The sequence below is a fragment of the Perissodus microlepis genome, chromosome 9 (assembly GCF_051167445.1).
Source record: "Perissodus microlepis isolate ML-2025 ecotype Zambia chromosome 9, ASM5116744v1, whole genome shotgun sequence".
Lineage (NCBI taxonomy): Eukaryota > Metazoa > Chordata > Actinopteri > Cichliformes > Cichlidae > Perissodus > Perissodus microlepis.
The window spans coordinates 1,657,501-1,667,850 of NC_140469.1; the positions used below are offsets into that span (position 1 = coordinate 1,657,501).

The 10,350-nt window shown below is 40.4% G+C and overlaps 1 protein-coding gene across 2 annotated transcripts in view; it reads left to right on the forward strand.

Annotated features, from left to right (window-relative positions):
* Window positions 1–2,998, forward strand: part of LOC146379861 (uncharacterized) — an 8,316-nt gene extending 5,318 nt beyond the window's left edge. Inside the window, exons 2-3 of one of the 2 annotated variants that reach the window (XM_084938734.1) lie at window positions 345–1,614; window positions 1,979–2,998. In XM_084938734.1, coding sequence (XP_084794860.1) covers window positions 471–1,613 — 1,143 coding nt within the window. In that variant the 5' untranslated portion in view covers window positions 345–470 and the 3' untranslated portion in view covers window position 1,614; window positions 1,979–2,998. The remainder of the gene's footprint in view (window positions 1–344; window positions 1,615–1,978) is intronic. The other variant, XM_084938733.1, reaches the window with a different exon arrangement.
* Window positions 2,999–10,350: the final 7,352 nt, after the last annotated feature.

Below are 10,350 nucleotides of genomic sequence, written 5' to 3' on the forward strand. Positions count from 1 at the left end.
TTATGTGTTTCCTGCTGTTTTTTCTCCTCGTACACGTCTCTGAAACATCCGGAGTACATCCTGTGCTAATCTCACTGAGCAGGCGTACAGGCACTTTGCAGGCCAAATGTCTCTCACCTTTGCCCTAGAAACAAGTCTAATATTTATCTGTGTCTGTAAGCGTGTTTGCATTGACCCTCAAAAGACTGAATGCCAACTCTCATGAGCACATTTGCAATGTGTGTATGAAAATAAGTATAACTACTTATTTAATAAAAGGTCACAAAATACCACTAATAAAAGGCCGGTTAGAATAATGTATTTCCCACAACTCACTGCCTCTGTTTGTATCTCTGTCACTGCAGGACCAACGTGGATCGAGCAGTCAGCGCTCTCAGGAGCCCGACAAATTCGTTGAAGAAAGAAGTGGAAGAAAAAAATACAACTGTGACGAGTTTGGGAAAGATATTACTGTGAAAGCTTCCCTAAAAATGCATCAGGTCATCCACACCGGAGAGAGACCGTTCAGCTGTGATGAGTGTGGAAAGTCTTTTACCCACCCTCGAAGCTTAAAAACACACAAACTCATCCACACTGGAGAGAAACCGTTCAGCTGTAGAGACTGTGGAAAGTCTTTTACCCACCCTCAAAACTTAAAAACACACAAACTCATCCACACTGGAGAGAAACCGTTCAGCTGTAGAGACTGTGGAAAGTCTTTCACCCAATCTGGAAACTTAAAAACACACCAACTAATCCACACTGGAGAGAGACTGTTCAGCTGTGATGAGTGTGGAAAGTCTTTTACCCACCCTCGAAACTTAAAAACACACAAACTCATCCACACTGGAGAGAAACCGTTCAGCTGTAGATACTGTGGAAAGTCTTTTACCCACCCTCGAAACTTAAAAACACACAAACTCATCCACACTGGAGAGAAACCGTTCAGCTGTAGAGACTGTGGAAAGTCTTTCACCCAATCTGGAAACTTAAAAACACACCAACTAATCCACACTGGAGAGAGACTGTTCAGCTGTGATGAGTGTGGAAAGTCTTTCACCCAATCTGGAAGCTTAAAAACACACCAACTCATCCACACTGGAGAGAGACCATTCAGCTGTGACGAGTGTGGAAAGTCTTTTACCCACTCTGGAAGCTTAAAAACACACCAACTCATCCACACTGGAGAGAGACCATTCAGCTGTGACGAGTGTGGAAAGTCTTTTACGCACATTTCAAACTTAAAATCACACCAACTCATCCACAGTGGAGTTAAAGCATACACCTGTGATCAGTGTGGCAGAGCTTTTACTCACAGTAGCAGCTTACAGAGTCATCTAGTTACCCACTCTAGAATTAAGGCATACAGCTGTGACATTTGTGGAAAAACTTTCAGCCGGATAGGGAGCCGAAATACACACCTACGCATTCACACCAGACATGATGTGTACAGCTGTGATCAGTGTGGCAAACAGTTTGCTACAAACACAGTGTTACGTAGTCACATGTTTACCCACTCTGAGGAGAGACCTTATAAATGTGACCTGTGTGAGAAGACTTTTAAATCTCCACATTACCTGAAAGCACACCAAAAGATCCACACCAGAAAGACTCTACAAGTGCAGTTACTGTGAGGTATGTATTTTTATTTTTATCTTGTCAGCCCGACTGTTTGAAACAAATGCTCATCAAATTATGTTAGCATGTTAGCAGTTCTACTGCATGGAAAGGCAGCTCTGAATGATTATTCAGACTCTGATCACAGGTTTTTAGGGATAGTGTTTGAGAATTGTATTACTGTTATTGTAGCATTAAACTAGTATTGATTTAATGTTTTTACTCTTATCGTTTTTATAGCACATCAAATTGAGCTGAGTGTGATAATGTAAACAGTAAAATGTAATTGGACTTTGGCAGATATGCTCTTTGTTTCAGGCGACGTTCAGGATAAAAATGTTGAAGGACTGACTTACACTGTCTTTGTGTCTTTGTTTGGAAGCAGAGCAACACAGATGGATCAAGTTCTCAACCCTGTCATCGCTGTGGGAAAGACTTTTGTTGTGACCTTTGTGGAAAAACTTGAAGTCATTGAAGGACTCTGAAAATACATCAACGTAGACACACTGGAGACAAAATGAACTACTGTAAAGAATGCGGGAGAGGCTTCACCACTTCAAAGCACTTCAAACAATATGAACTCACTCACAGTGGTGTTAAAAAGCACGTCTGCGATCAGTGTGGGTCATCCTTCATTAGTGCACGTCAGCTTGAAAAGCATAAACGAGTCCACACATGAGAGAAACCATACAAGTGCAGACACTGTGACAAAACCTTTTCGCAATCATGTGATCATACTAAGCATGAACGCAGACACATGAAAGAGAACTTCATCTGTGAAAGAGTTTGAGTAATCTCAGTTCATACTCCACTCACAAACGATTCCATGTTACAAATAAACTGTTACGTCTTGATTCCCGCTTTTACGTTAATCTTGTAAACAGTACATTTGCATAACGACTGAAACCGGCCCAATGAGTGAACAATGGGCAGTGAGGTCAGTTTCTTCATCATTAATATGCAAATTCTTATGACCATTGATCAACAACCACTGGTCAATGGCCATGAGTACAATTCACAGAGTAAAAATTTGCATAATGATTATGAAGGAACTGTTTTACTGTTACCAATGTTCAAAAACATTTACTAAATTATCTCCTCTGTGCAAACATCAGCGTGATGCAGGACGGAAATCACTCCCATCTCTGGATCACAGTGAATCTCTTCTGGTTTCAGGGTCAGACTTAAACCCTTGAGATCAGGCTCCACAGAGTTCAGGTGGAGTCTTCTGTAAAGATCTGATTAGGCACCTATGAATGAAAATGTGCCTCTCGTTACATTTTAAGCTTTCTAAACTGTTCTACTGTAGTGTTTGTGTTGAGTGGTTAGCTTTGTTCCAGCAGTTTGATTAAGAAATCTGTTTCCTGTTGTATTTTTATTGAATGCATTGATCCATGTGTTCTGCAGGTTTTTTTTTCAGCTTGTTTGTGTAATGAAATCCTGCAACAGTTAAACCAAATTTTTATATGTTAAATAAAGAAATGGTTTACTGACAAAGAGTTTGAGCCGTGATGTCATTTCCTGTATATCAGAGCAACACCTGAAGTGACCAGTGTTTAAAGTCCGAGTCAAATTTTGTGTCAGCATGACCTTGTGAAAACTGCTTGGTGATGCTTCACTATGTTATCTGCTAACTGTTAGGGCGTAGAAGGACGAAACTCCCAGGGTGACCAGTGCCAGGAGCTTCCTGATGCAGAGAGTTGAGTGTGGGGGATATAAAAGAGAAGCGGAGGCATCCCAAAGTTAAAGCTGGCATAACTGAACTTTAATGTTTGATGTGTTTTTTGGCTCTCCTGCGCGCAGTAATTAATAGCTTGGACACAGCAGAGCTTGATATAAAGACCTGGGTGACAACTAACTTTATGCTGCTGATTATACTTGGCCCTTAAATCCCTAGAAATATGGTATCTAACCAGATACTTGCTCTGGATGGCATTACCTTGATATAAAGACCTTACAATTGAATTGAATTAAATTGGTTATTTAGTAGGTCTAAAGGCTTAAACTGCTTCCTCACATCGGCTTCATGAATATGAAGGGTTGTAGTGGGAGAAGGTGGTGTGAAATCATCATAGGTGTGAAGTGAGAAGGGGGCTCCTGTGGGTGAAGTCTTTGATAGCGTCGATGGCTCTGTTGTGGGGGGAGTGGGGAAGGTGGGAGGATGAGTGACCAAAGTGTCTCTATTGAGGTGTGAAAGCTGCTCAATGTCTCATCAAACCGGCAGTAAAAGTCATTGAGGGTGTTGGCCAACAGCAAGTCGTCAGTGGAGTGGGGCTGTGTGCTTCCTGAAGTGAAAATCTGGCATTTAAAGATGAATGGGAAAAACTCGCTCACAGCTGACTAATGAACATTTGCATGCATGCTTAAGAACTGCATTGATCACATTTCACCCAAGGTTTAAAATTCTGCCTGCAAATGTCAGAGGTGTACTCGTCTGTGTCCATATTTTCTCCAGCATACGGGGGATTCCCATCATAATGAGTCTTTTGTTAAGAGTTGATAAAGAACCTAATCAAAATTTCCATCAAAATTCCCTCCATCTTTGTGAGCTAGTGCATTTCAATTGTTGTTTCCATATTTGAGTCCATTCATCCTGTGTTATGCACACTCCTCCCTCCTTCTCCCATCTTATTTGTAAAAAATGTATACAAACAGGAAATGTGTTTTTTGTTGACGTCACCACTATATGCCTTTTTGAGCATTGCTATCAAATCTACATTAGTTTCCGACACCACTCTAATTGTCCTCTTTATATAGTGTCTTATTAACAAGTATCGGCATAAATCCTGTCTTTCCAGATTGTATTTTTGTTTCAATGTATCAACACTAATTAAATTTCCATCTTTAATCAAGCTATCAAATGTAGGTAATCCTTTAGCAGACCAACTTTTAAGATGTGGGTCCAATTTTTGGGGGGTAATGTCAGAGACATAAGCATACCATTTAAATAATACCAAGTCTTGTTCTAGTTTAAATTCAAAAATATATATTGTTAATTAAATGTTAAATAAAAACTGTAAAAAGTTGCATTTCCTGCGAAAATGCAGTGTAGTGGAATCTGATGAAAACGGCAGGAAAATCTCCCTTTTAACAGGAAAGCAGAACTCTCAAATAACCAGGAAGGGGCGGCCATCTGGCACAACCGGTTGGGGTGAGAGAAGGAAGACAGGAGAAAAGACAGACAGAGATTAATAACAAGTATGATTCAATGCAGAGAGGTCTATTAACAGTGTTGGGAAGGTTACTTTTAAATGTATTCCCCTACAGATTACAGAACTTTGTTGTCTGGGTCAAGTTTGCTAGCCAGAGACAGAGAGAGGCGTTGAAAGGCTGCTCCAACGGAACTTATTGTTTCAGAGGAAAACACGAACACAGTGTACAGTCGAGTCTTAATAGCGTACTTACAGCTGGGCTTTTGGCTGCAGTGATTATTATTGTATTTACATGCTTACAGCTCCCGTTTCTGCTCGATGACAACTCGTACTTTTCTCCTTTTTCTCCCTCCCTCGCTCACAGACACATCACGGGTATGGCAGTCCATTCTCCCTGCAGCACGGACTACACTGCCCATGAGGCTACATTCTTTAGCGCTATGCTTGTAACACTCTCTTATTGCCTTCATATTAAATGATTTTTAAAAATATTTCTTCACTTCATTACGAGACGCGAGATTGAGACACGGGCATTAGGGCCTCTTAATGCGTGGAATTACCAAAAATAGAGGGTATAGCCAAACATATTGTGGCAAGGTCAGACAAGGAGGAGACAGATGTGTCGTTTGGTCTTGCTTCCCCGAGTTTCCAGGGAGCACAGCCGTTTATTTTCCAACAGGAACACTCCGCTGCTAACCAAACTGCTTGGCATAGCTTAGCACAACAACAACAAAAAGGCGCTCTCTCACCCAGGAAACACACAGTCGCAGGGAGAGCGCGTCGCCCTGTAACCATGGCAACCGCAACGCTGCCGCCTGGAACAACAGAACAACAGAACAACAGAGACATAGCTGTCAAACAAAACCCAAACAGTCCTGACCTGCCACAATATGAAACAGGAAAGTACTGCCGTGTAATCCATTTATTTCAAAAAGTAACTGTATTCTAAATACCACCTTTTTAAACAGTAACTGTAACGGAATACAGTTACTCATATTTTGTATTTTAAATACGTAACGGCGGTACATGTATTCCGTTACTCCCCAACACTGTCTATTCACACATAGTGAGTGAGAAAGATGAAAGAAATACTCAACACATCATGGGAAACTCCCCTGCTGCCTACACCTATTGCAGCATAAATAAGGAAGAATTCAGGGTCACCTGGTCCAGCCCTAACTATATGTTTTACTAAAAGGGAAAGTTTCAAGCCTAATCTTAAAATTAGAGATTGTGTCTGCCTCACCAGTCCCAACTATAAGCTGGTTCCATGGCAGAGGGACCGACCTGAAAACTCAAGGCTCTGCCTCCCATTCTACTTTTAAATACTCAAGGAACAAGAAGTAAGCCCTGTCAGTACTCTTGCTGCAGCATTTTGGATTAACTGAAGGCGTCTCAGGAGGTTTTTAGGACATCTTGATAATAGCAAATTACAGTAGTCCAGTCTAGAAGTAATAAATTAATTAACAGCATCACTCTGAGACAGGATATTTTGAGATGTTTAGAGATATTGTGCATATGAAATAAAGCAGCCCCTAGTGTGTGTTACCTGGTTTTATGGATAGACAAAGCTCAGTGTCATCTGCATAGCATCTACTGCAGGGGTCCCCAATCTCAGTCCGGTGTCCCTGCAGGTTTTAGATCTCACCCTGGGTCAACACACCTGTATCACATGATTAGCTCATTACCAGGCCTCTGGAAAACTTCGTCTGTGTCCCAATTAAGATACCGTACGCTTGAAGTACGCGCACTACGTACGGTGCGTACTATAAGTACGAGAAGTGTGGAAGTGAGAGGCTTGTGAAATGGGACGGTCTAGCCTTTGAGGCGCTGTTCAGGTTGCCTAGTGTCAATAGATTTTATACTTAGTAGTCAGTATAATCTTTTAATAATATAAGTTTGCATATGATAGAATACTGCATGATGACCTCTTTATAACTCAGACTGTTTTTAATTCACTGTGACCTGTTATCATGCAGGGAAGGAGCAGTACCTGCTAGATAAGAGCTTAACAAGCAGTTTCACTTCATACCAGGTAGAGGAGCCTCTCCTGGCACACACACATATACACACACACATTCCAATGTTTTGATCAAACGCACCAACTGTTGTATATAAATAAAGACCAGGGCAGTGGCAGAGTGCGAGTCCCGGAGCCCTCACTCTCGTGCGAGTGCTCTGTGACTGCCCTTGCATGCAAGTAAAACTGTGTGTTTCTCCTCTCTGATTTCTCAGCTGAAGAAGCGTCTTAGAATAAATCTCTTGACACCTAGCAACCATGATACTAAGCGCGAGAAACGTTTCATACAGCTTTGTTTGACAGAAATGAGAAAAAATGTTTTGTGGTTCATTCATTATGGTCATGACATCACTTTGATTTGATAAGTATCTGAGGCTGAGACCACGGGACTGTAAAACATGATTGTTGGGTCTTGATGCATTCTCAATCATCCAGGAAAGTAAATCTCCAAAAGTTGATTCTGTTCATCTGGACGTAGCGTTTTGTGGGAGAAATGTTTCGTCATCATCCAAGTGACTTCTTCAGTCTCAGCTGACTGCAGGTTTCCCCAATCTTATAAACAGATGATTGTTGGGCTTCATTTCTGTACTGAACAGTCATTTCAAGATTAGCTAGTAAATAACAATTAGCTAATGTTGTTCATGAGACTAAAATCATCTCACTGTGGTAATGTAAATATAATATGGCCAATATTTATTGTCAGATTATTATGAGATATATATATTACAGGATATATTACAGCAGTGAGCTTGAACTCTGGGTCAAAGATTCAAGTTGCAGTTATTTATATTTCCTGTCACCTTAAATCCTCACTCAGAGACAAGTATCTTTGACAGTGCATATATAGGTGTATTATATATAAGAGACAAATATTGTTCTTTCAGTATGTTGGCATTACTAAATTTGGCTCAATCCTTACATATATGTGTAAAAAGAAAATGTACGAGCTGTGATAACTGTGTCTGATAGAATGAAGAATAGACTGATATAGTAAATATTCCTTTATTGGGTGAGAAAATCAGACCATGTCATAACTGCTTTGAGTCATACAGAATAGATATCAGAGCCTTAAACAGGCTGACTTCTGCTAAATGGGTCAAACTGGGCAGAAAGTCTACAAACACATAACATCCTTATAGAATATGATGTAACACTATAGATCAACTTAGCTCAGAATATATAAAGCATATAAACAATTACAGCAATATGATGCAACAAACACAGCAGTGCTACTGATCCAAAATACTCAAAGCTTCATAGAACTGAAACAAACATTTATTTTTAGCTCCATTCTGCTGCTGATACAGACTTTAGGTTTCTGAACATTAAACTTGTTGCTGCCTTTCATAGTGTGTAACTTGAAGGCCCTGAGTACTTTCTCCCACACTGAAAACACTGGATGATAACATTATTTGAACATTACCTAATAAGACTGATTCAGGACAGACAGTTATGTTATGTTAAACTTTCCTAGCAGTCCTTCACAAACAGGGAACAGTCTGTCTATTCTCTCCATCTGTCAGCTGCTGCTGGCTCTTCCTCCTCCTCTTCCTCACACACTGCTGAGTTTGTCCTGGTGGATCATCAGGGGTGCAAAGCCTCACAGATGATGTGCAGCAGTGGGTCCCTCAGTCTGTCCTCACTCTGGACACTTGCAGTCGTCACACATGGAAATCAAATGTGTGATAAGCTGCAGGATTCAAACACAAGTGTAACTTATAAATACATGTTCATACTTTTATTCCACAATCAGAGAGAAAGAAACAGAGAGAGAGTGCAGGACAGACAGACAGGTGACAGTCTCAGGTGTACACACTGCTACAAAACAGCACAAAAGAAGGAGAATTTAGTGTTTGTGTTATTACGAGTGCTAAACAAGAAGAGTTCCCAGATGGTACAGTGGACACATGTGTGACTGCTGTGATTAAAGCATCTTTCTTTCAGCTTAACGAGTGAACCGTCAGCTCGTTCAAACACACGTTAAAGTCCGTTTGGCTCGACACCACCGAACAGAGGCAGCAATATAACATAGCTAACATTAACAGTGCAGTGAATCCTGCTTGTGCCGTGATATTCAGGACTGCAAACCGAGCAGCATCACTGACTTTCAGCTTGTTGCGTTTGTGGATATATGACTGATCATCACATTCTCTGTAAGATTAAGGTCGACTATATATATATTTAGAAGTAGAGGCTTTAAAACCAAGTTAACGCTGAAAGTACAAACATCACTAATGTCACATAACTTTGCTGACATGTGGCCAACAGTAATGTTTTAATGTTCTTTGTTTTTAAACATTCGCACATATATGAGTGACATAATATTCAGTACTTACTTTTGACAGTTCACTCTTCGGCCGCTCCCGTCTGCCGTATTTTGCGCAAAATTATCCACACCCACCGCCGCGCTATGAATTGTGGGATATATGGGACTACGAAGCGTGCACGGGACCACGCTTGATATTTAGGAAAAATCGACGGCGCATTTGGAGTACGCATTTGAATGCCATATGACATTTCTGAGTTTTAACTAATTGGTGTGTGTTACCTGGCTTCATTCCATTATTGTAAATTAAAATGTTATTAGAACATGATCAGACAAGAGAGAGTTTTCAGGACTTTGTTTTAATATCTTAAAGACAAAATTTTCAACAGAATTTTTAATACCTATAGAAAGTCTGATAAAATTTGAAAAAATCTAAAATATTTTAAAGATCTTATTTTCATGAATTTCAGGTCAGAGTTTGCAATAAGCTGCAGGAACCCTGTTCAGTGTCAGAACAGCCAAGTCTCCTCCTCTGATAAACCTCCATCTGTGTCACAGAAAACAGTTCATCTGACTATGACTGTAAACATCGGTTACTTCAGTTTTTGCTCTGATATACAGGAAATAACATCATGGCTCAAACTCTTTGTCATTAAACTATTTCTTTATTAAACATTTAAAATTTTGGTTTAACTATTGCAGGATTTCAAAAAAACAACCTGAAAAAAAATAAACATCTGAGGACACGTGGATCAAAATGTATTCAATAACCACTCAACACGAACACTACAGTAGAACAGTTTAGAAAGCTTAAAATGTAATGAGGCACATTTTCGTTCATAGCTGCCTCATCAGATGTTTACAGGAGATTTCACCTGAACTCTGACCCTGAAACCAGAAGAGGATCTTTCTGTCTCTTCAGATTCACAGTGATTCAATGATGGGAAAGATTTCAGTCCTGGGTGATTTTTGCACATTGGTGACAGTGAAACCATTTATTTGCAGCGTGGGATCGTTTGTTTGTGGAATAGGAACTGAAACTCCTGAAGCTCTTGTCACACTGGTCACAGCTGAAGTTCTCTTCCATGTGTGTGCGTTCATGATTGTTGTGACTACCTGTTTGTGAGAAGCTTTTGTCACAGTGTCTAAACTTGTATGGTTTCTCTCCTGTGTGGACACGTTTGTGTCTTTTGAGCTGACTTGCAGTGGTGAAGGATGACCCACACTGATCACAGACATGCTTTTTAACCCCACTGTGAATAAGTTCATGCTGTTTTAAGTCCTTTGGTCTGGGGAAGCCTTTCCCACATCCTTTG